Consider the following 27,130-nt stretch of genomic DNA (forward strand, 5'->3'; position numbering starts at 1 on the left):
ACATATAATGTACTTACCTGGAGTAACTGTAAAGGATCTGTTCATATCTAAAGATGATGATCGAGAATGTGAAGGATGAGGCCTAGGAGGGGGTGGGGGTGGTGCCGTGTTGTCTGGAGATGTTCCTGAATGTGACCTGCAAAACAAGTAAACCTCTGTAGAGGCTTAGACAGCCAGAACAGTAGAAATTCAATTGCAAAGTGCAATCCAAAACATCTATATGAAGAAATCTTGTTTCAAGGTTAATAGCTGCTATCAGCTCCTTTTTCCCCAGCCAAATTTACTTTTTAAAGCAAGAAACTGGTGTTTCCTGCTTCTGATAACTGAATTTCTTGTATTTATACCTTTATTTTCTCTTCAAAATGCATATTAGCCCTCCTTATTGCACTCATTACCTACTGTAATGTTTGTGGAAGCTTATAGTGTCTGACAGTAGACTTCCCAAGTGTTAATTCAGGAGAAGGTATGCAATATCCAACCTACACTGGAAGTCATTATGATCAGGACTTTTGTCAAACATGCAAGTTTCTGTCAATAGCCTGAATAGGAATTGCTTTCTACTGTTAAGTAGGACAGTGTTAAAGAAAACGGAATTTCCGGTGGTTCTGCCTCACTCATATACAAGTCAGCCTTGAGCATGATCAAGCTGAGGAAGTCTCAGTGTATGTTTGCAGATGTGAGTGCTAGCTTTTCCATCTGAAGTTTCTATTACCTAGTGCATTTGTTTAGGATCTTGAGAAATACTGCCCTTATCCTTGGGCATTTTGTTATTTTGTATGAAGCAAGACATGTTAGTAATGTCAAGATCCAAACACAGATGCAGATCTTACAAAGACTTACACCTTTTAGGCAGTGCTTCTCAAGCTTTTGTATTGGTGACTCCTTTCACATAGCAAGCCTCTGAGTATGACTCCCTTTATAAATTAAAAACACTTTTTAAACATTTAACCCTCTTATAAATGCTGGAGGCATAGCAAGACTTGGGGGTGGAGGCTGAGAGCTTGCAACCCCCTGAGAGGTCACAATCCCCAGTCTGATAACCCTTGATTTGGGGAAATCTGATGTAAATCAAAATAAGCCCAAACTCAGAGGTTAAAGAAATGAAGTCTTATGTTGCTGTAGTACTATCTGAATGAGATTTTTTGTCTAGAGTATTTTTGGTGCACTCATTTAATTAAAAAAGAAACTCTGGGGGTGAGTCTATACTACAGAGGTCATGTCAGCATAACCCTGCGATGTAGATGCAGCCTACACTGACGGAAGGGGTTTTTCCTGTCTGTGTAGCAACATCACCTCCTCAAGTAACTATGGCTACATCAACAAAAACCATCATCTCAGTAATGTAAAGATTTATATAAAAGTAGACAAAGAATCAGCTTTGCAATTAAGTAACACTGGAAAACAGTTTCCCACCTGTTGTACTACAAGTTAATTACAAACCCTTTTTGGTTATTTTAAGAGTTTTCATAATGTTTACTACATGAAATCACTAATTATTTTAGTTTTAAGATACAACTTTGAAACTGATCCTATGCTGTTAAACAGCAATGTTGATTTCCAGTCCTACTGTACAAAGCGCACCCCCCACCCGAGATTTTCAGGGCTTTAAAAACCTCTTTTATATATGATGTTCTTATTTAGTAAATCATAGAATAGTAGGCCCAGAAGGGATCTATCAAGGTCATCTAGTCCAGTTCCCTGCACTCAAGGCAGACTAAGTATTATATAACCATCCCTGACAGGTGTTTGTCTAACCTGCACTTAAAAATCTCCGATGGAGATTCTACAACCTTGCTAGGTAATTTATTCCAGTGCTTAACAACCCTGACAGTTGGGAAGTTTTCCCTAATGTCCAACCTAAACCACTCTTGCTGCAATTTAAGCCCATTGCTGCTTAACCTCTGAGGATAGGATGAGAACAATTTTTTCCCTCCTCCTTTTAACCACCTTTTATGTACTTGAAAACTTATGTCCCACCTCAGTCTTCTCTTCAGACTAAACAAACCCAATTATTTCAATTGTCTCTCATAGGTCATGTTTTCTAGACCTTTAGTCATTGTTGTTGGTCTTCTCTGGACTTCCTCCAATTTGTTCACAATCTATCCTGAGATGTGGTGCCCAGAACTGGACACAGTACTCCAGTTGAGGCCTAATCAGTGCAGAGCAGAGTAGAAGAATTACTTCTTGTGTCTTGCTTACAAACTCCTGCTAATACATCCCATAATGATGTTTGCTTTTTTTGCAACAGTATTACACTGTTGACTCGTATTTAGCTTGTGATCCACTATGACCCCAGATCCCTTTCTGCAGTATTCTTTCCTAGGCAGTCATTTCCCATTTTGTTTGTGTGCACTGACTGTTCCTTCCTAAATGGAGTATTTTGCATTTGTCCTTATTGAATTTCATCCTATTTACTTCGAACCCATTTCTTCAGTTTGTCCAGATCATTTTGAATTTTATTCCTATCCTCAAAAGCACTTGGAGATACAACCAGAGAACCATATTTAGTACTTATCTATAAATAACCACTGCAGACTTCTAAACCAAAGAAACTGGCTGTATGCTAGGTGACAACCAACTGTGGTTATGCATTCTTGTTTTTCAGAAGGAACCCTAAATATGAAGTAGAATGTTCTCATGATTGAACGTGGAGCAATAGCTGACCAGCCAATTCCAGGCTTGCCATTTTAATCAAGCAGTACTGTTCTGCTGCACCAGAAATTTTAACTTTACACATATTAGGGGCAGACTGATACACTTCTGCCATATAACACTAGGGAACAGGTTGCCTCCACTTTTGATTGTTAAAATAATGGCCACCATAAATCTTTATTTGCCCTTTTAAATGCTAGCTATTAAACAGCCAGAAAGATAATTTGGGAGGGGGGAGGTGTGCTTTATAACCTTTAATATTTCTTCTGTTACTACTCTACTGACCGTTGCCGAGTTACAGTGCTTCCAATCTGTTCTGGATCTGAAGTATAGGAGTCTGAACTGCTGTAACCATCTGCTGGTAGAATGAAAGTACAAAATTTCATTTTTGTAGTGTTAATTTATCACAATTTAATTATGCTAAAAACAGCAACAGGTTATATTACCTAAGCAGCAATAGAAAAGATTTCAAGTCCAAAAAAGAAATATGTACCTTACTGTTGTACTTCCCTGTAAGATACCATCTGGGCAGGATTCTAAACCCTGAGTCAAAGTAACAAAGTCCCCAAAGAAAGTAACAGTAATACAGTTGTTGGCAGAACAAAGACAATGCCAACTATGTGAACAAGTTGGTGTATTTTGTTTTAAAAAGATGGAGAATAAGACTTATCACTTCAAAACCTTTTAAAATGCATCAGAAGACAAAAACAAGCAGTTAACGAGTATAGGTTCCTCTATTTTGTGAACAGTTTCTGCAGGACGGAGGCCTTGAAACAGAATTCCTTCCTAGAGGCCAAATCAATCAAAAACTTTGTAAGATACATAGAGATCAGGACCGTGTAACTGCCCTGACACGTATCTGAGCAGGGCAGCAGCTATGTCTTGGTCTGAATGAACTTTGACATGAGTTTCCAGCTTTAGGCTAGCCAATTTGCAGCCATGTGAGATGCAACCACAGAAATATTTAGATACAATCCTCTTACGTGATAACACTGCCTTGGGAATTTGTCAAGTTGGGTTGACTGTCAGGATCTAAGTTGCTCAGAGTAGAAACCACTAAACTTCTCAAGCAGACAGAAAAGGCTCTCACACACGTGAATGGGAGGTGGAACAAATTGGCAAAACTGGCTCATTAAGATAGAATTCCATCATCATCTTGAGGGGAATCTCAGATAAGTCCATAGCATGGCTTCATTCTGGTGAAGCAAGGTTTAGTTGATAATCACTACAGCATGAGACTTGCTATGATCTGAGGTTACTGCAGTCAGAAAAGTGGATGCCCATCTAAGAAAACAGTCTCAGATAATGAAGTTTCCTTTTGAGTTAATTAGTATCTTTGGCAGAATACATTAATCTCTCATGACACAAAGGGCTTCCAAAAAGAGTCACTACCCACAAGAACCTGAAAAGAAGGTGATACAGTGACACTGGTTCATGAGATGCCAAAGTAACTGACAAATGCAGTTGGATGAAGTTAGTCTAAATTAATCTCATAGGTCAAGAAGCTGGTGAAGAACAGGTAAAGAGATCCACATTGTCCTGTTTATAGCTCAAATCTTTTTCCATCTACCATTTAAAGCATCAGTATTAATTTAGAAGAGTTCCCCTGGGATGCATCATGCCTATCTAGAATTTCTCTGGCCAAAAAACCAATTTGGGTCCCTGAGATCCATGACACACGGAAGTTTCCTCATCTTTAATTACCAGGAAGAATGTAGAATAAAATCCCACCTATCTCATTGGCATGGGTCTGGATTTCCTATAGTATCTTTCATGAAGTTAAAAAGCATTCTTGGCTGAGTAACAGGAGGGATTCAATAGGACTTTAAGAAAACCTAATGTTTTGGCTCTACAGAATATGGTTAGGCCTCACATTATAGCCAAGATCTCTGGAGCTCAGGACAAAAGGTTACAGTATAGCTCCAAAAAACAGGAGTTCCTGGCAAACTCTGGCTAGTAATATATTCTAGAACCCTTAAAAACGTTCATTGAAAGGAAAATTAAAACCTTTATGTTGCTGCTGATATGGAGGCAGAGTGCCCTGAGCACCCTAGAAGTCAGCTGCTGACAGAAAAACTTGCTTTTAAGTGAGGCACATCTTCTCTCCCTTCAGAGATGGGCCAGAAGGACAAGAGAGACTAAAAAGAACCAAGGGTGGCCTTTGACTTCATTGCCTTCTATGGAATGAGTGGATGTATTTCTACAGAGGTGTTGTGTAGCATCCAACAAGCTGTAAGTATTTATTTCAAAACACTGAGACCAAAGGATACTGGGGACTGTGCTGGAATCACTGGTGGAAAAGATATTGCAGGATGCTTCAGTGGTGAAGCTACCTAGCTGGGACTAGAGCGAAGCTGGATGGTACAGACAGAGGCCCAGTGCTCAACTGTTAAAGTCAACTCAGGCTTATGATCTGAGGATTTCTCTTTTGAAAGCTATGCCCAAAAAAATTAAGTTTGCACTTCCATCTGTCTCACTGGTGAGCTGAGATCCAGAGGTGAGAATATACAGAGATGGTATCTTTACATTAAGAAATTCTCACCTGTCAGTTTTTGTTTTAAAAGAAGATTGCAGGTCCCTGTATCCTGTGCAGTTGGGCTAAGTCCCTTATCACAGAATAAGGAGGCAGTCAGAGGCATCACTGTACTTAGTTTCAGCTCCAAAAATAGAAAAAATTCTATGCATAGCAGATTAACATTTAGATATGTATGGGTGTAAAAAAGGAAAACCTACTCTATGTGGGAACTATGTACAGAATGAAAATGTTGATATCCAAATATATATATATATAAAGGATATATATATCCTTTAAAAAACAAGGAGTGCCTGGATAAGAAATAGACAAATAAGAACTTTCAATAGCACTCCACCTCATCCAACAGAGTGGAAACAGACCTCTAAAACACTGTGTATAGAACGGTTCAGAGTCTAATCATTTCTTGAAGAAACCTGTGCGCAAAGACAATGTCTGTGAAAGCTTGGAAAACTATTAATATTTTGTGGCAGTGTAAACGTTAGAAGTTTTTGCGAAGTTCTTGCAAAAACCTCTGCTCACAAGGTAGAAGTAGACTGCCAACCACTATCTGTGCTCAACAGAACAAGTTCCCTTGCTTTATAAAAGCTTCTTATACATTTTACACAGGAAACCTGGAGATTATCTTCATTCTGATCTTTGAAATGATCAGATGGCATAGAATTTAGTTTTCATAAATCCACAGAAGACTGTATTAACCTTCTGTGTTGGGTATAGTTGGCTTTCTAAATTTAGAATGAACCAGTGTCACTGAACTGCTACATCTAATACTACTTTCAACACCGCTTCCTTCATCCTGTCTCATATCAGGATAAGAAATAATGGACAAAAATACAGAACCTCAGTTTGGTTGGGTGTGCTATCAGAGTAACCAATACATTCATGAATACATGGCACAGAGTGAAATGGAACTACGTTATTTTGATGCGACCCTTGTCTTAAGGCAACTATATGTAAGGAACCCTTCTTCAAGTCCACAGAAATGAGAAAGAAATGTTGTAATATATTAGCTAGTTATATAGTGGATAAAGTGGTCTGTATCTTGAACCTGGTGTATTGAGTATGTTTGTGGAGCCACTCAAGATCCAAGATGCCTCTTAGTAAAAGATGGTAAACCTCTCTGGGCAAGAAACTTGCTTTATCACTCCAACAGAAAGTTACTGGACTTTTTTGTAATAGGATGGTTACTTCTAAATATATTGGAAAAGGCAATTTGGGCATTATACAATTAATTGCAACAGTACTTCCCTTCCCTTGATGACAATGGAGGAGCGTGAGTAACTCCTGCAAGGATGGGGAAACAACTCGGCAAAAGTCCTCTCTTGCACATTGTTCAGAATTTAGTTTTTTTCCTAATTCTGTCAGTAATGCTAGCTTTCTACTGGTCTGAGTAAAACTTTCTAAAAGGGAAGTACTGCAGGAGTGTATTTCCAGAGACAGAACAACTTTATTTTCAGGTAGGTAGCAGCCAGTTCAGGGAGGAAAGAAGCTGCGTTCTAGAGGTCTGTTTACTAGGTGCAGATGACCAGCTTCTTCATAACCAACCATCCCATTCCCCAGGGTATTCCAGTATATCCTGGGATGGCAGTCTGGTCTGCAAATCTTCTATGTCCCCTACATCTGATGTTTCTAGAATTTCTTAAAGCCAATACAAAAGCCTACATGATTTAACCAGAATTTAACCTAATTTAAATAAGTAATGGATTCAAAATAATTTCTTACTGAAAGGTTCTCTTATGCAGCACTGCTTAGTTTTTGTTTTTTTTTAAATAAAACCTGGAAAAAAGAATTTTCTCCTTGCTCCAATTACTTGCGTTCACTTCTTCTCATGTAGTGACTCTGCAATTCCAGCTCCAGAGGAGTTCAAGTGGCTAGGCAGACTGTAAGCCAACCTCTTCTCTAGCTACTGCTTTCTAAAGAAAGGGTTTATCCTCTTCCCCCTCTACAATCAAGTAACCTGTGCAGAGAGAGAAGACCAAGTAATGGTAGTGTCTAAAGATCTTTTCACTTCCTGTTTGTTGGGAAATTTCATCCTTTCCTCTTGAACGTGGACCTGGCCACAGTGATCCAAGCACTTATTACCTCCAGACAGGATTACTGAAATTCACTGCATCTGAAGCTGAATGTGAAAATGCACAAGAACATCCATGGTCTAGGCTTCCGTGAGCACATCAGACCTTTGCTTGAGTCCCTCCACAGGCTCCCAGTCATTTTCACGCACTAGTTTAAGGTTTTGGTTCTGATCTTCAAAGAAGTTTATAGAAAAGGAGTACCCGTGGCACCTTAGAGACTAACAAATTTATTAGAGCATAAGCTTTCGTGAGCTACAGCTCACTTCATCGGATGCATTTGGTGGAAAAAGCAGAGGAGAGATTTATATATACACACACACACACACACACACACACACACACACACACACACACAGAGAACATGAAACAATGGGTTTATCATACACACTGTAAGGAGAGTGATCACTTAAGATAAGCCATCACCAGCAGCAGGGGGGGAAAGGAGGAAAACCTTTCATGGTGACAAGCAAGGTAGGCTAATTCCAGCAGTTAACAAGAATATCAGAGGAACAGTGGGGGGGAGGGGGGGAGAGAGAAATACCATGGGGAAATAGTTTTACTTTGTGTAATGACTCATCCATTCCCAGTCTCTATTCAAGCCTAAGTTAATTGTATCCAGTTTGCAAATTAATTCCAATTCAGCAGTCTCTCGTTGGAGTCTGTTTTTGAAGCTTTTTTGTTGAAGTATAGCCACTCAGGTCTGTGATCGAGTGACCAGAGAGATTGAAGTGTTCTCCAACTGGTTTTTGAATAATTCTTGACATCTGATTTGTGTCCATTCATTCTTTTACGTAGAGACTGTCCAGTTTGGCCAATGTACATGGCAGAGGGGCATTGCTGGCACATGATGGCATATATCACATTGGTAGATGCGCAGGTGAACGAGCCTCTGATAGTGTGGCTGATGTGATTAGGCCCTATGATGGTATCCCCTGAATAGATATGTGGACAGAGTTGGCAACGGGCTTTGTTGCAAGGATAGGTTCCTGGGTTAGTGGTTCTGTTGTGTGGTGTGTGGTTGCTGGTGAGTATTTGCTTCAGATTGGGGGGCTGTCTGTAAGCAAGGACTGGTCTGTCTCCCAAGATCTGTGAGAGTGATGGGTCGTCCTTCAGGATAGGTTGTAGATCCTTGATGATGCGTTGGAGAGGTTTTAGTTGGGGGCTGAAGGTGATGGCTAGTGGCGTTCTGTTGTTTTCTTTGTTGGGCCTGTCCTGTAGTAGGTGACTTCTGGGTACTCTTCTGGCTCTGTCAATCTGTTTCTTCACTTCAGCAGGTGGGTATTGTAGTTGTAGGAATGCATGATAGAGATCTTGTAGGTGTTTGTCTCTGTCTGAGGGGTTGGAGCAAATGCGGTTATATCGTAGCGCTTGGCTGTAGACAATGGATCGAGTGGTATGATCTGGATGAAAGCTAGAGGCATGTAGGTAGGAATAGCGGTCAGTAGGTTTCCGATATAGGGTGGTGTTTATGTGACCATCGCTTATTAGCACCGTAGTGTCCAGGAAGTGGATCTCTTGTGTGGACTGGTCCAGGCTGAGGTTGATGGTGGGATGGAAATTGTTGAAATCATGGTGGAATTCCTCAAGAGCTTCTTTTCCATGGGTCCAGATGATGAAGATGTCATCAATGTAGCGCAAATAGAGTAGGGGCATTAGGGGACGAGAGCTGAGGAAGCGTTGTTCTAAGTCAGCCATAAAAATGTTGGCATACTGTGGGGCCATGCGGGTACCCATGCTCTCTGGTCACTCAATCACAGACCTAAGAGTGGCTATACTTCAACAAAAAAGCTTCAAAAACAGACTCCAACGAGAGACTGCTGAATTGGAATTAATTTGCAAACTGGATACAATTAACTTAGGCTTGAATAGAGACTGGGAATGGATGAGTCATTACACAAAGTAAAACTATTTCCCCATGGTATTTCTCCCTCCCACCCACCCCCCACTGTTCCTCTGATATTCTTGTTAACTGCTGGAATTAGCCTACCTTGCTTGTCACCATGAAAGGTTTTCCTCCTTTCCCCCCCCTGCTGCTGGTGATGGCTTATCTTAAGTGATCACTCTCCTTACAGTGTGTATGATAAACCCATTGTTTCATGTTCTCTGTGTGTGTGTATATAAATCTCTCCTCTGCTTTTTCCACCAAATGCATCCGATGAAGTGAGCTGTAGATCACGAAAGCTTATGCTCTAATAAATTTGTTAGTCTCTAAGGTGCCACGGGTACTCCTTTTCTTTTTGCGAATACAGACTAACACGGCTGCTACTCTGAAAGAAGTTTATGATTCAAGCCCCAGATACATTAAAGACTGAATCTGATCTGTGAATCAAGACAGTTGCACTCCTCTAGGAAAATGCAGACCACAAAGCCCAGAAAGAAGCACCTGAGAGCTAAGAACAAAGCATTCTCAGTCAAGGAGATCTGGCTATGAAACAAGCTTCCAGAAGACAGATAAGTCTCATCTGATTGTCCATAGGAAACTGCAGAATTTTCCTCTTAGAACAAATCTACCAACCACAGCAAGAACAGTACTTCCTTCTACCCAAATGACTCCCTCCTCGCTCCCTGCCCAAAAAGCCACCATACAAATGAACCAAAAACTAAACAAAATAAAGTTCTCAAGTAGAATTTTTAAACTGAAAAGGGAGACAAGCTACTGGCTCCCCGAAGTTCACTAGGGACGTTGCTATTGATTTCATGGCAAGGTGCTCAGATAACTATGGTGATGGGCAGCTCTATAAAATTATCATAAAGGAATAAGGTAACCCCCCTGGACTACCCGATCCCCTTCCTCATCTGTTAGTCCATGATGAGGAAAAAATCCTTAAAGAGACCCTCTCACATTTTGTTTGTCACAGTATTAGAGATAGTCAGTTCCAATGGCATTAACTGGTTTCTAGAGGTATACAGATTAGAATAACTTTCCAAATTATTTTCTTTATGTACTTGTTTGTAATAGCATTTTGCAATTTCTCCTGGAAAAGGCACAGGCATCCAGTGTTTGAGAAGGGTCTTGGATTTGAGACAGACAACTTCAGCAGAACATCAGGCCACTAACTGAAGAGGAATGTGACCTCTATTTTCTTTTATTCCACTACCCTCTTCTGTTACAGGAAGAATTCTTCCTGGTATATCCAGAGTTGGAAGACCTTTTACTTCTATTAAGGCCCTGTAGCATGCTAGAATTTCTCTCCCCGCATAATGATTTCCACAACTTTCAGATTTGTCCAGTAGGTAGGCACCCACTGATTTGGGCTGAAGATACCTATCTTTTGGCTTGTGTTTTTGCCTTCCACAAACAGAATCACAGATACAGCCTTGTAACTGATTTCAACGCCTTTAAGCCCTTGAGGGGAAAAATGGAATGCATTCATACAGGTTTGCCACAAAACAGACAATTGAGATCTTGTTCACAATACTTTCGACATTTTATCATCTTGTACTTGGATTAAATCAGTGTTTAGTTTCTTCCATCAAGCTAGCATAGACTAGCTAAGAACATGGACAAAAGGAAAGGTTTGACTCTTACTTCCACTTCAGAAACATCTGTTTTGCAGATTTGATGATTTCTGAGGGAAATTCACCCTTGGTAGGAAGTACTCTCAACTTAGAAGTGGCTGCAAGAGATTTTTAAGCATTCACTTTACTGAAACTCATGTAACTGCACTATTTTGGTTGGGAAATACCAATATTTATTAAATTATATCCTCCACAAATGGATTTAGAAGCAAAATGGAGTCTCTTTTTGGTTAGCAGTAAGAAGCTACTTCCTTATTAATATCCTCTTATCTAAACTGAGCCTGAAGAAAGCAGCTGACCTTTCTGTCCATACGGTGAAATTAACAGCCTTCCATATGATGCTAGGTCAGATTTTTGGAGTTGGATAATACTCCTTGTATAGGGGATCATGGTGCATAAAATATTTCTTCCACTTCTCATGTATTTGCTTCCCTCTTTATATTTTTTTTGGAAACTTCTGGATGAGGTCAACAGGTGCCTTCATTTCCTCACCATCTGCAACTTGTCCATATCATGGCTAGAGAAAACATCTCTGCTCAATGACCTTTGACTTGCCTACATTTACCCAATAGGGCAGAAGACTACACAACGGTATAAGATGGGTTGCTGGCACATTGCTGAAATAAAAAATATACAGGCTAGCATGCTGGGAATTATAGAATCAGAAGAGGCATGGCATTTGCCTTCTCCTGTTTAGTGGCTGCATACTGCTGCCTTCTTTTCCACACTATTACTTTTGTCTCACTAGTCAGCAGGGCCAGACTGCTCTAACAAGGAGTGAGAACCAGAAAGAGCCCTTTCAGAATTTAGGCCCTGAATGGAGCAGCAGTCTCCTACTACAAGACAGCATGTCATTGTACATTTTCTCCACCATACTGGAAGACTTCTGAGTAAGGTCTGGGCACTCTGCACCAGGAAAAGGGACAGGGAAAGAGAAGGGGACCAAAAAGAAGTGACCCAGAAAGAAAACTATACCACTGAAAAAGAAAAGGAGTACTTGTGGCACCTTAGAGACTAAAATTTATTTGAGCATAAGCTTTCGTGAGCTACAGCTTACTTCATTGGATGCATTTGGTGGAAAATACAGAGGGGAGATGTATATACACACACACAGAGAACATGAAACAATGGGTTTTATCACACACACTGTAAGGAGAGTGATCACTTAAGATGAGCTATCACCAGCAGCGGGGGGGGGGGGAGGAAAACCTTTCATGGTTTCCTACAAGCAAGGTAGGCTATTTCCAGCAGTTAACAAGAACATCTGAGGAACAGTGGGGGGGTGGGGTGGGGGGGGAGAAACAACATGGGGTAACAGTTTTACTTTGTGTAATGACTCATCCATTCCCAGTCTCTATTCAAGCCTAAGTTAATTGTATCCAGTTTGCAAATTAATTCCAATTCAGCAGTCTCTCTTTGGAGTCTGTTTTTGAAGTTTTTTTGTTGAAGGATAGCCACCCTTAGGTCCACTGAAATGAAATAGAGTTCAAGAGTAAGGGAAATGCTGTTGAAAAAGGGATCTATTGACTGCCTATACGGCTTCTGCAGAATGTTCTGCCAACTGATGCCATGTGATAGTTTTAGCTACCTCCATACTTCATGACAAAGGATGCAAGAGGACTAATGTCAGGTATTGATTTCTATTGAAGGAAATTATACAATATAATGAACAAAGTGAATGGAAAACAGTTTCAGGAATAAAAACCGCAGAGATTAGATACTTTACACTGAGATCTGATTTGTGACTAGTCTGTGTGATTACATAGAACAGGCTAATTAAATCTGTATAGAACAAAATATTTATTTGGTGTAGAGAACATTAAAAACCAAATTACTGCAACCAGGGTAAACAGAGGGTTGACAAGTTAACTATACCTAGAAAAAATGTCAAAAGTCAATCACAAGGAATTGTGGTATTTGGCTCACAATTTTTCAAAGTAACTGAAACAGTGACAGCAGATGCCTCCCCTCCCTTTGGTATACAATAGTTTTCTAATCTTCAAAAAATATGTTGCTATTTGGTTTTGAGACAAGAATGGGATCAAACTTTACTTAAAGCTATTTCTGTTAGAGATAAAGAATAGTGCAGCCAGTTTACATTTCTGGGATTATAGCTGAGAACAGGAAAATATTCTTATCACTTAAAATAAAACAGTTAATTTCTTACCAGATTTAGGATTAGATCCTCAAATGGCATAAATTGGCATACCTCCAATGAAGGAGCCAGAGAAGCTATACCTATTTTTATCTGCTATTACCTTTCCCTTTATATTTTTTTTTAAGATGGGAAGATACTTCCTAAGTCAAAATACTATGTTGGAAATTTGTTTTAAGAAGTTTCTTGCTTTTCAGGAACAGTTTGTGCTCTTATTAGCTGGAGATATCAAGAATAATAATTCAGGTTGACATTCCTTTAAAGTGTGATAAATGGGTTAAAACAGTGGTAACCAACCTAATCACACAGGAGGGCCACATAAACCTAAGCACAACCTTGTGTGAGCCAAACAGTTTCTACATACTTTTGTGTAGATGAAAATGATGTAAACATGACAACAAAACACTAATGAATCAGCCGTTAGTATACTGTGTTGAAGCAGGTCATGGGTCTTATGAAATGCTCTGATGGGTCTTGTTCAGCCCGTGGGCCATAGGTTAGGCACCACTGGGTTAAAAGATGCTTTGATACTTACCAACTGTATTTCCAGTTACAAATTTTGATGAACTCATATTATTTTCTTCTGAGAGGTCAGGTGGTTTCACAAGTAGAGGGCTAGTGGGATTAGCAAGATCTAGGGGAAAAAAAGATTATTGCTATTCTTTTTATGCAAGATTAAGTGATATCCAAAATACACTGAAACTATCCTTCTCCTCAGAGGCCAAGTCTTCATTAATGAAAGTTCAGCCCTAAATCAAAATTTTGCACTTGACTGGAATTTTAGACTGGTAAACTACAATGATACTATCCACATCATTATAATTTTAAAACAAACTATTCAATTCATAAATAAAAATTAAACTTTGAAACTTTACATTTCAATATTGGTATATAATTGCACTGGTTAATAGGCATATATCTAATAATTTTTCCAAATATATCATCTTATAAAACATTCATTTCTTGTGTCAGTGGTGAAATGCCTGAGTGTATGTATCCTTACATGCTTTCAGACATTTGTTTTGTCCTTCTATGTAATATTGTAAAATTATAGTCAAGTTTATAAAATATTGCAGTTTTAGGTTTTATTAAGTTAACAATATGGGTCCCATTGTGCTAGGCACTTATTATGCCTATGCAAACATGACATAAGCAAGTCCCTGCAATAGATCGCCTATCTTGATTATATATTCTTCAGGGCAGGGGCCGTTTGTTACATATCTACGCAGTGCCTAGCAAAATGGGGCCATGTCCTCTAGGTACTACCATAATAATGTACATTGGTATAAGACATGACATCAGACAAGTATGCCTTTAAGAAAAAACAATTTTCATTTTATATAATGCCCTTGTCAAAAGTTCTAAATGAATCTAAAATAAAATCTAAATTGATATATTCACTGATGAACATCAAAAAAACCCTCACTTTACTTCCCCACTCTTCTGAAAATCATAGGACAGTAGGCTCTGCAACATACTCTGGAGGTCAATAAATTCATTACATGTTGGACCCAAAGGAGAAGCAAATTCCAGACTAAAGGCTCTTCCCCTATAGACTATTAATTCAAGCACCTCATATGATCACAAACCCCAGAGTACAGCAAAAAGCACTGATCTCAGATATACAAGACCCAAACCACAATGGGTTTTACAGTTAAAGCTTAACCTTAACTGCATTTGGAAACAAATGGGACGTCAATCAATTTATGATTCACTGGTGAAGTGCACCCCATATAAAGAGTACTGGTAAACAATCTGGCAACTGCTATCTTTACTAAATGCAGTTTCCAAGTGGTCTGCAAATGAAGCCCTATGTAGAGTGTGAATAGGGCGTGAATAGGTATGAGTAAATGTGGCAAAACCTGCACCATAGAAGTATGTTTTATCTCCCCTGACAAATGCAAAAGGAACATGCTTTGGCTACTGATGCTATCTGGAAATCTCTAGAATTTACAGTGTTAGCAAATTATAGGAGCCCATGCACCCCACCCAGCAAAAAAATGAAGGTTAGACACTGGGCAATAATATGGCAAGATTGTCAGAATCAAGAGATGCTGGAGAATGGGCATAGAAATAAGCTGAGGAAGACTAGCAGGTTTCAAATGGATGAGATGAAAGCCTCCAGCAGTAACAGACCAAATCTCACCCATTAGATTTTAGTAAAAATAGAACTGACCGGACTAAGTAGCAAGTCACAGTTCAAAGCTCCCCAAGCACCTCAAGAACTTGAGCATGCAAATCTGGGAAAGTTCTCTCACTCCTGACCCAGATCTGCATCTTGATGCTTCCAATCTACTCCAAACAAGCTTATCCTAGAAGCCGATGGAGAAATCCTCACAGCAACCATCAACCCTCTAAATCATTGTGTCAGAATGTTCCTTTAATTCATGAAGTTCTCCACCACTTGGAATAGTTACACTGGTTGGAGCCTCTGATACTATTGTCTAAGTGCAAGGACACAAGGCAGAATTGTTATTCAAGAAAATCAAGCTCTAAGTCATCACCACGTAAGTATTCAGTAAGATGTTATATGAACACAGCAGCTGATTCATAATTAGCACAAGAATATAGATTACCACTTCCAGTTCTTTTAAGTTCCATTTCCTGCATGTGGATTTTGCTTGGAGTCATTCGAATGGGAACTGGGTGAACAATAGCAGTATCCTGCAGAGAAGGAAGAAAAGTGTTTATTTTTGTTTTAAAATGATTCCATTAAGAGCTGCTTTTGACTGCATTCAGTGGCAGTTCCCAAGCTTATATTCATAAGCAAACATTATTACTGAGTTCCTATGAACTTGATACTATGGTGATCAGTGGCAATATAAAACCCTGAGATAGAACAGGTTTCAGAGGGGTAGCCGTGTTAGTCTGTATCAGCAAAAACAATGAGGAGTCCTTGTGGCACCTTAGAGACTAATGAATTTATCTGGGCATAAGCATCTGATGAAGTGGGTTACAGCCCATGAAAGCTTATGCTCAAATAAATTCGTTCATCTCTAAGGTGCCACAAGGACTCCTCCTGGTTTCTTTCTTTTTTTGGGGGGGGGGGGGGCGCGCGGGGGAAGGGGGGAAGAGATAGAACACTGTCCATAACAAATATCCTTAAACTCAGTGCAAGTGTACAGGTATTTAGACTTCTCTACACTGGTCTCCAAACTTTGGTCCCTACTTCATAGAAGTCTGCCAGTCACACTGTACTAGCTGTATCTGTAGCTGCTAAGCTGCCTCAAGAGACAGCTAAATACCTTAAATACTTTCCATTATTACCTTTCCCTATAACCAAATGGCATGGTTGCCACAGGTGTGTTGTATGTCCATGAAACATGAAATGTAGTCCACGCTATAAAATACTCAATTTCTTTTTAAGCTTAAGATCAGGATCATTAGATGTAGACATTTCAGAGTGCCCCATGTACTTCTGATGCTTCAAAAATGTAAAATTAGAATATCCTGGAAACTCTTACGGCTTGATGGTCTAAAAATTCTACTGTACAGTAAAATTCACACTATTTCAAGGAGCCTATTAATATATTACAAGGGCATGATGGAAGCTTGTGTTTTGTTTTGCTTTTTTTTAAGATACCCTTCAAGAGATGTCTAACATGCCACCAAAAGGCAGAGACAGTGGCTTTAAATGTCAGCAACAGTTATCTATATGAAGTACTTCTATGGCCATTGTCAGATGAAATGGGCTAAGCTCTATAACGGGCTACCAGATTTCACACTCATATCCCCACCAAAGCCAAGCTCTGCACTCAAGAGCGCTCAACTCCCACTGAAGGCAATGGCAAATATGCATATATATCTGGGAGGAGAACAGTCTTAAATTTAAAACTGCTCTTGAAAATTAACACACTTTAAACTGTGTTCAGTTAGCTCATTTTCACGAGGCCGAGTACATGTATATAACATGAGTAATTTCTACACTGTTTAAACTAACCTGTCCTGTACTGGGAAGATCAAAAGTTTAAATGTATACTGAAAATGTAAACAGAACACTTCCTTACCACAGTTCAACCACCACTATGAACATTAAAAGATCTTTAGGCATGAACATGGTTTGAGAGGATGCTTTCTATGGAAGTTTTTATATACAGATCAATCTTCTATTCTAGCTATCAACTGTCCTTCTGAATGTTCCATATGTACTCTGAAGTATGGCTATTACAAAAATCTTGTGCAACTTAAATTTAGAATAGCTTGATATAATGTTGCCCAACTTAGTTAAGGGAAAGTCAGTGACAAAAGGCACGTTTTATTTTTTACCAATGTATTTGAAAATGCAATTCAGCTTTCCCAAACCCAAACTATACATTTAGTGTTACCCCTCCCTTCCTTATTCCTCACACGTAATATTTTATGACAATCTAATTTTCCAAGCAGTGTTACTGCTTTATACTGCTTGTTACATTTCAAAAGTCAAGTATGTCAAGACTTTAAGAAGGTGATTAAGCCAATATTTAATATACACAATATAGAAAAATCAATCTGTTAAATGATCCACAGGACAGAAAATATATTCCCCATCTCAGGTGATTCCTTGTCATTTTTGCTAATTACTGCTAAAAATAAGTTACTGACTACAATGCAAGTTGAATAAAGCAATGCAATAGCTACAGTTCTTGATTAGTTAAGCATTTCCTAATAAGTATACTGTATGAAATGGAGGCATTTAATAGTTATAAAGTGATTTAACATTCTTCCACGAAGGAGTTATTAGCTTTACGTAAGTTATGTTTACGTTGAGCAATAGGGATAAGTACATAAGAACGGCCATACTGGGTTAGACCAATGGTCCATCTAGCCCAGTATCCTATCTTCTGACAGAGGCCAATGCCAGATGTTTCAGAGGGAATGACCAGAACAGGTAATCAAGTAATCCATCCCCAGTCACCCATTCCCATCTTAGGGCAAACAGAGGCTAGGTATATTTCAGAGCATGGTTTTGCATTCCTGCCCATCCTAGCTAATAACCATTGATGGACCTATCCTCCATGAACTTATCTAGTTCTTTTTTGACCCCATTACAGTCTTGGCCTTCACAACATCCTCTAGTAAAGAGTTCCACAGGTTGACTGTGCGTTGTGTAAAGAAATATATAAACAAAGAAGGCATGTGTGTTTACATTAAGTTGTAAGGCAGATGTTTTAATTTGATTTTTTAAAATTACATTTGAGGGAAGTTTTTGGACTACGTTTTTTTTGGATAGGAACTATTTATACAGTGCCTACCACAGCGGAGCTCTGATTGTGGCTGGGAAAGCTAGATGCTACTATAATACAAATATATCGGGAACAATGGTATTAACTCAGACTTTGCAGAGTTATTAAATTTTTAAAATTAATTTATATAATCTTTTAAGATTTTATGAAATTAAACAAATTTAATACAGTAAGATATGTACCGGCCCCTACAGCTAGCAAGGTGTTAACTACGAATCACTATTCACTGCACTTCTGCAGAGTTTCTAATGCTGCAATTAGTGCAGTTGTACTATTGCTAGAGTTTAACTTGATAGCAGTATTATGTATGACTATGAAGTACCGCACCAATTTTGGAATTCAACAAGAACATGATGTTTTATATGTTCAGAAACTGGATAAGTCAGTTATGAGTCTTTATGTGCACAACATCAACAAGGCATAAAGAGAAGAGAGCTATGCTGAAGTCAAGTTTGGGTGACAGCTGAAAGATTTAATAAGTATTGGTTCACTGGGGCTCTATCTATTATATTTTGTTTACATTCAAAAAGTCTTAAATGAAGCATAATAAAATGTACACACCCATCAGCAAGTGTCACAAATCATTTCCTTACACAGAGTTGATAGCACTTTTATTACATCAAAATCAAGAAAAACATTGGCTGTATTCAACTATTAAGAGTGAATGGAAAAAAGGAAATCCCTCTTCCCATCATACGCAGACAAAATTAATAAGCCTGCCACCGGTCCCAACCAAGCAAGAATCATGCATAATAGCTAAAAACACAATGTATGGAAATTCAGTGTTAATAAAATTAATTTCAAACAAGCAAGCTAAGTGATTGACTTACAGGATCAGCTGGTGCAATATTAGAATCAAATTGGGTCAGAGTTTGTGAGCTTGAAGAGCGTTCACTAAATGTCTCCCACTGCTGAACAGACAGAGGAAAGACAAGTCAGCATTATGAGAAAGATGAGTAAAAGATCACTGGAGAAGAAATTTAGCATAGTAGTTCAGAGGTTGCACTGGAGGGTGTTTGTGTATCATACTGGTTTGACTTGGAACAAACAACATACATTAAGGGACTATTTCACAGTTTCAATGACATTGATATACAAACAAAAGTATTACCTTTCTCTAACGTTTTGATCAGAATTGTGTGCACCACACTGAAAATGTAGATATGCACACAATTTAGAAGCTTTTTATGTTAAAGAAATATGCAAACTGTTGATATATATACAAGATAGAGAAATGGTTAAAACATTCAAATTCTGTAAGAACAGAAGTGGTGCCACATCTTGTACATATTCATAACTATAAATCCTATGCAGAGGCTTCCCATGTTTATATACTGGCAAAATCAAAAAAGTGTTTAACATTTAGTGTTTATAGCACTCTCGGCAAAAGTCAGCTAACACACTGAATTGAACATAGAATATTCTAATTAAAACAATCCAATTTGACTTGCCAGTGAACCCCCTGAGAAATGATTCTACTCTGCATGAGCACCTTTATTTTTTTTATTTATTTTTTACAAAAGTGCATACGTTTTTAAATTATAACAAACAATGCAAGGAATTAATGAGTTCAAACACATTTGAGTTTATCAACCAACAACAAGTCAACCTCTGATCAGCTCTACAACATATGGGCCATGCTATATTACAATACATATTTGCCAAACAAGGTCCTCATGCTTGGAAAAAAAATGCAGCAGCACCCGGAGCAATTGAGAATCAAAGATCAGATTACTCTTTGCAAGAAGAATGCTGAATGAGTTACACGTCTTAATTAGTAGAATGGTGAGTAAATATTAGTCAAATTTCATTTCAAACACTGGATCAGAAGCTTTTTGGGATAAATGTAAAGATTTTTTTTTACAAAACGGTGTTAGTATCTGCATTGAAATAATATATTCCATTGTCCAATTCCTACAAAAATGGAACATTTCCAGAATATACAGAAAAGAAAATCGTATTTAAAGAGTTGAGCCAAACCATACTCATGCATTGCCTAACACCAAGCCATTATCTAGGGATTTGTCTACAAATGGAGCTGTTCAGGAACAACTAATAAAGCGTAGACACATTTATTGCGGAATAAGCTGCTAGGTTCCTCTGTAGCTTAACCCACTTTAAAAGTACATCAAGCAAAACAGGAGCAAGGCACACTTGCTCTGAAATAACTGTCCAAACATGGAGATATTCAGGAATAGCCATTTTTGGACAGCTATTCCTTAACAACTCCATGTATAGACAAGCCCTTATACTCCAAACTTGAAGCTTTCAATTGATAGGAACAATCCATTTGAGACACATTAAGCCAGTATTTTATGAGCAATTAAGACTCACAATATCTGTTACAACCTAAAGCAATGCTAGTTCTTCCATCTCTTATAAGGTACATATCAAATACCGATATTAGCACAGATATACCTGTATGCTGAACCATAAGATTCTACGTTAGATCGCTCATCTTATAATTATACTTCTTGAAAGACAGTGCATGACACTCATTCTTGGATCTCAGCTCCCAAGTGCCAGACAGGCAGAACTACTTAGGGTATTAATGTTTTGTTTTTATCTCTAAGCACAGAAGAATGTGGTTTGTCTATACTTACTGGGGAATCCACGTGTGGCGATCAAGGCATCGGTGGTCGATTTAGCGGGGCTAGTGAAGACCCACTAAACTGATCGCAGATTGCTCTCCCGTCGACTTCTGTACTCCACTGGATTGAGAAGAGTAAGGGAAATTGATTGGAGAGTGTCTCCCGTTGACATTGCATAGCGTGGATCATGTGGTAAGCAGATCTAAGCTACGTCGACTTGAGTTATACTATTCGTGCAACTCAAATTGCGTAGCTTAGATCAGCTTTTGCCTGCAGTGTAGACAAGGCCTCAGCCATTCCCACCCCACACTGGAATAATGCTCAAAGTCAACACACCTTGTTTAAAGCACAAATTCCATGGGCAATCCCATCACTATATGATCCTATATAAAGAGCTGATGGATCCTACTTCAAATTGTGTCCATTCCTACCAGAACCTCCAAGAACCTTTTTACATCAAGAGTATGGAAAAAGACCTCAAGGAGATGAAAATGCAGTAGGCATGGGAAGAATGTTGGCAATACAATAGACTCAGTAAGGTGGAATTCCATCATCAATTCTGAGACGGCTGAGTCCACAATCTTATGAAAAACCCCAGAAGGTAGGCCATTAGCGCCTGAAGCTCACTCTACAATACGAAGTCATTACCACCAAGAAAATGCCTTTATATAAGGAACCTGGGTTCACATGTACCAACTGGCTTAAAAGAGAACCTATGTCAGCTTTGTCAAGAATATATGAAGATCCTGACACCAGCAGCTTCTCAATAAAGTGTTGCAAAAGGGTCTTTCAAATGATCTATTTAAGACTAGTTTAGGACAGGCTGAAAGGGCAGCCAAATGAACATAGCTAGAGCACAGAGGCCATGTCTACACTGGGACACTCGGGAAAATTAATCCAAATTAACTAAAGGTGTGAATCTAAAGTGGATTAAACTGCATAAAATGTGTGTTGAAACTCTCTTTCAGACTTAAAGTGGCCTTAATTTAGGTTAGTTACATTTTTGAATAAAGAAAAAAATTAAGTACACTTTATGTTTGAATAAGATTTTTTGACATGGGTTTAATGCACTTTAATCTACTTTAAATTCACACCTTTAGTTAATTTGGATCGAACTTCTTGCGTATCCTAGTACAGACAATCACATTTTGACAGTTGAAGTATTTTGCATAGGCCAAATGAAGTTGTTCATGTGGGCCCATTTGTATCCCACTGCAACTGTTTTTTCACTTCTAACTGCAAATCCTTCTTACAGATGGGTTCTGAAGCCATGAGAGGCCTTTAGATGGTACTTTTGAGACACCATAATGCAAAATAATGCACAACTGGAAAACATAATCCTAACTATACATACACAATGATGAGGTCTAAATTAGCTGTTACCACTGAAGAAAGATCTTGAAGTCATTGTGGATAGTTCTCTGAAATCATCCACTCAATGTGCAGCGGCAGTCAAGAAAGCGAACAGAATGTTGGGAATCATCAAGAATACGATAAATAATAGGACAAAATATCATATTGCCTCCATGGTATGCCCACACCTTGATTACTGTGTGCAGAAATGGTCGCCCCATCTCAAAAATATATATTGGAATTGGAAAAGGTTCAGAAAAGGGCAACAAAAATGATTACAGAACAGCTTCCGTATGAGGAGAGATTAATAAATCAGACTTTTCAGCTTGAAAAAGAGGCACCTAAGGGGGGATATGATAGAGGTCTATAAAATCATAAGTAGTATAGAGAAAGTTAATAAGGAAGCGTTATTTACTCCTTCTCATAATACAAGAACAAGGGGCCACCAAATGAAATTAAGAGGTAAGCAGGTTTAAAACAAACACAAGAAAGTATTTTTTCACACAAAGCATTGTCAACTTCTGGAACTCCTTGCCTGAGGGTGTTGTGAAGGCTAATACTATAACGGGGTTCAAAAGGGAGCTAGATAGATTCTTGGAAGTTAGATCCATCAATGGCTATTAGCCAGGATAGGCAAGATTGATTTCCCTAGCCTCTGTTTGCCAGAAGCTGGGATTGGGTGACAGGGCATGGATTACCTGTCTGTTCTTTCCCTTTGGGGCACCTGCCATTGGCCAATGTCAGAGGACCAAATACTGGGCTTGATGGACCTTTGGTCTGACCCAGTATGGCTGTTTTTATGTACCATGCCTATAGAGCTCTAAACTCTAAACTGGGTAGGAGCCAACCTGTCTGGGAAAGGGCTCCTACACTGGAATAGAATGAGGTGTCCTGACTTGGAGCAATAACTGATGGGAGAACTTCAGTCTGACAGAACAGGCTTTGACCACTTGCAAATGAGTTAAGAATCATACTTGTCTGGTCAGTTTGGGGTTATTCAGATAACTTTTGTACCTCCTGAACTTTGCTAGGACACTTGTTTCCACAGGCACTAACTGAAGGGCATATAGGATCCTCCTTTTCCCAATGGAAAGAAAAAATGTGATCTGTCAAACTAGACTCTTCTCCATACCACACGCAGAAGATTAACAACTTCTTGCTCTTGTGAGAGGAAGAACTTCACCTATTGAGTTTTCCATTAAAAGAAAATCTGATGCACCACTTCCTGAACTAGAAACCACTCAATGAGGATTTACCAGGATTGCCATCAGTCCATAAGAGTGTTCCTTTGCCACTTGATACAGGGCAATGAGGAATGTCTTATGGGACAGAACTCACTTTTACCCACATTTGAGTGGCCCAGGAAACGTGACTCAGTACCATCCCACACATCTTGAGGAAAAATGGGACTAGATGACAGTGGATAGAACAATTGATAAATTGCCCTGTTTGTTGCCTCTGAAGCATCTGGCATTGGTCACTGTCAGAAGACCCATGGCTGTTTTTAAGCTGCATGTTTGATTGTTTAAACCAGAAGTACCTTTTGATTAACAGGTCTCCAAACATCTTTGATCTCTTTTCTAGAAAAATATCTCCTGTTCATGGAGAGAAAAAGTTACCTGGGTGTGGAGTCAGTCTGCATGGGCTTCCTGGACTGCTACTAAAGCAAATACAAACATGAAGGTACGTCATCTGGACACAGTCTCTGACTTCTGCTGGGATTTCAGAATCTACTATGTTGTCTTCAGATGAAACATGTCATGGGTATTATGAAAACTTAAGTGGCCAGGAGATCCAACATTCCTAACAGGTCTAAGTAGTTGCCTGCTTAAGTGTTTGTCTCTGAGGGATTGTTTCTAGAAAAGCCAGAGTTGTTCCCCATGATGCCTTTGTATTCAAAGTACATATGTAGCCACATGTGACACCACTGAACAGCATTCCCATCACCCAATTAGAAGATGCAATAACCTGCTCATCCATTAAATAATTGCCTCAGAATTCTCAAGGGATTGAGTATACAGTCAAAATCTTGACAGAAAAGGAAGTCACAAAAAATAAAACTTCAGAATGAATAAGTGCTCAGTCTGGGAGGAAAGTTTTGGATTTTCCAGAGCACCAAGCTAGAGGATAAAGACCTTTTAAAGCACCAAGCGAGAGGGAACCAACTTATCTGTTGAGTTAAAGAAGGAAGAAGCCAAAGTCCTTAATACCCAAAGTAAAGGTTAGACCATGGAACTGAAATTCATGAGATGTGCTGAGGCCAGTATCTCATGTGTATTCCCAAGCTAGCAGTGGTGAGTGCAGCAAAACAAGTATAAAAACAAGGATCCAAGAACAAAGCCGGAAGGAGTGAAGCAGAGGTTCTCAAACTGTGGTTCGTGGACCACCTGCGGTCTGCAAGCTACATTCAGGTGGTCTGCAGATAGTTTCCTCTAAGGACCTTGGGCGGCCGCACACAAGAGAATGAAGGGCCACCCACCTAATTAGTAGAACTGCGCAAGTGTGGCTCCACTAATTAGGTGCCTGGACCCTGGAAAGGACTCACATGTAACTAGAAAGATTAAAAAAAGCAACAGTTAAAGGGAAGAGTTAGTGCCTGAGCACCAGGGAAGTCCTTACAACCCTAAACACTTTAAAAAACTTGGAGTTCAGCACAAATTCCTAGGGAAGAAAAATTGAGTGAAAATCCTTCAGATGGTATCTTTCAAGAAGTATAATAATCTTGATGTTAAAATATAAAGTTCATCATACTATCATTTATTTTAACTATGCAACCTAAGAAATAATTAACTGCAATATTAGTACAATTAGTCTGCTAGTATCACTTAATCTGGGTGTTTCCCCAAATCCTAGTAGGGCTGTAAATTGACAAAATCTCAGACTCCCACATCAGTAGAAAAGAGCCCACAGGCCACTTCAGGTGAACAAAATTATCTAAGACAGAAGAGATTTTGGATTGTGGAGCAACTGTACTAGTGTAGTGAGGCTGTCTACCAGAAACCATTACAGGTTATTTCTTCCTTCTTGTTCTCCACACCAGTCTAATTCAAGAAATACATACGTTATGGATTGCCAAATTACTGGGATGTCTGTTAAAATCAAATCTTTATTGTAACTATAGGTACTATATGTTGGGAACACATCTTTTCAACACATAATGGTATGACCATATGACCTTCTAATTCTTAAAAGAATTTACCCTATTACTGTTTATACCTGCAAAATCCATTTTACACCATGTAGATATAATTTAGCATTGGCTGAACACAGGCTAGGAAATCCAGAGAGCATTTAAGTACAAATTCTTTCTTCTAAATGCATTGTATGTAGATACAGGTACATTCACCTTACAGTTAAATGTTATTTATGAAAATTGCTCCGGGGAATATGTTTACAAAGTAGGAACAATATTTCCTTTTTTCAGCTGAAAGTAATGATTCCCTGGGTCCCAGCAGGTGACATTTCAGGAGAATATAAACATTTTTGTTTGTTTTCTCCAGCCAAAATTTCACATATGATGAAAACTGAATTCAGACATTACTTGGCCTGGAATAGGAAAAGGTTATATTTAAATTAAGGTATTCTTGTTCAAGGGAGAGTGATGTTGTTGCAGTTTTTCTCATAGCATGCTTCCGTTCTGGGTACAATATGGAACTAGAACATAGAACATTATGAGCAAGAAATTAGAGCCTAAATTTAGTCTCAAGTCCATTTCTAAATCATTAGTTTTCAAGAGTGCTGAGCACCCATTGTGGATATCTCTGAAATACTACAGGGAAGTACACATCCTGTTAAATATCACTGAAGTCACTTGGGGACAAATGGAAGCTGCTGGATGACGCACACTTGCAAATTTAAGCCACTTATTAGGTGCCTAAATCAGGATATGGAAAATAACTTTAGGAGCAACTTGTTTAAAAAAAATCTTAGCTTGTATCATTTTAGTTAAGTGTATGTAAAGTCAGTGTTATCAGAGTATAGAAAAAGAATTAGTAGTTCTCCTACTCTTCTAGCTGAAGGAATGTTCACACAGAAAGCAACCTTTAAAGATAACTTGGGTTGCTGAATTCAAAAATTTAGAACAAATGTCCTGTTAAAGCCTGATGCATGTTAGTATTTCACAAAGGTATTGTTAGTTTATTTGACTGAAATCAGCTCACTAATTTATTACAGCTTTGAATTGTCTTGCAAAGTTTTTCAGGCAATGCCTTCCACTAGTGCCACCATACTTTTTTGCGGGATTGAGGCTATCTTGCTGGTGAATTACTCATTTCAGGATTATAAAGCACCTGCACTAAAAATGGCTGTCCATTTAAGATTTCTCATGTGTCAGATGCAACAATTCTATTAGATGATACATTGCAGTCCATTATACAGCTAATTTACTAAAAGAATCCGTCAAACTTTGTGCTGCTGTAGTCCCCCACTTCACATTTTGAAAGCGAAGGTAATAAGTGAACAACAAATTCTGGTCTCAAAACTGACTACTCACTCCAACTGAGCTCTCCCACTCTTCTTCCTATTGAGTTTGTAAAAGCTATTTCCTACCGAAATCCAAGCGATTTCCTGTAGTTGGCAGCTCATGGACACTAAATATATGAGATATCTGGGGCAAACAGTTCTAGAGAATCAGGTAATTAAGCGCCCCAGAGCCTAAACACCCACAGCCTTGGACATGTGCAGAAGCAATCCTGGAGAACTCCATGATTGTTTCACTGCAAATAGCCTACATTCAATGAAACAAATACAGTGCTTTGTGGCTCTACTGCAAGTGAAATATTCTTCTAGGCCAATATCTCTTTACATACTGTACTATAGCTCCAATTATTTTTGTATTTTACTGTAATAACTAGTATTTCCAATACTTTTCTAGTTTTTCATCACTAAAGGAATATAGATTAAACCCTACATCATCTTATTTATATTGTGGTAGCACCTAGGAACACCAGTCTTGGAACATATCGACACCATTGTGTTAAGCACTGTACAAACAAAATGTCTTTCCTTGCCCCAAAGAGTTTACAATGTAACAC

At 38.8% G+C, this 27,130-nt stretch overlaps 1 protein-coding gene across 17 annotated transcripts in view; it reads right to left on the minus strand.

Annotated features, from left to right (window-relative positions):
• REPS1 (RALBP1 associated Eps domain containing 1) overlaps positions 1–27,130 on the minus strand; it is a 112,672-nt gene that overhangs the window by 14,372 nt on the left and 71,170 nt on the right. For 7 of the 17 annotated variants that reach the window (XM_038393866.2, XM_038393864.2, XM_038393872.2 and 4 more), the window contains 5 exons: positions 18,984–19,064; positions 15,508–15,595; positions 13,467–13,565; positions 2,938–3,010; positions 18–136 (listed from right to left, as the gene is read on the minus strand). In XM_038393866.2, coding sequence (XP_038249794.2) covers positions 18–136; positions 2,938–3,010; positions 13,467–13,565; positions 15,508–15,595; positions 18,984–19,064 — 460 coding nt within the window. The remainder of the gene's footprint in view (positions 1–17; positions 137–2,937; positions 3,011–13,466; positions 13,566–15,507; positions 15,596–18,983; positions 19,065–27,130) is intronic. The other 10 variants (XM_043511098.1, XM_038393865.2, XM_038393867.2 and 7 more) reach the window with 4 other exon arrangements.

The sequence above is a fragment of the Dermochelys coriacea genome, chromosome 3 (genome assembly GCF_009764565.3).
Source record: "Dermochelys coriacea isolate rDerCor1 chromosome 3, rDerCor1.pri.v4, whole genome shotgun sequence".
NCBI classification, from domain to species: Eukaryota; Metazoa; Chordata; order Testudines; family Dermochelyidae; genus Dermochelys; species Dermochelys coriacea.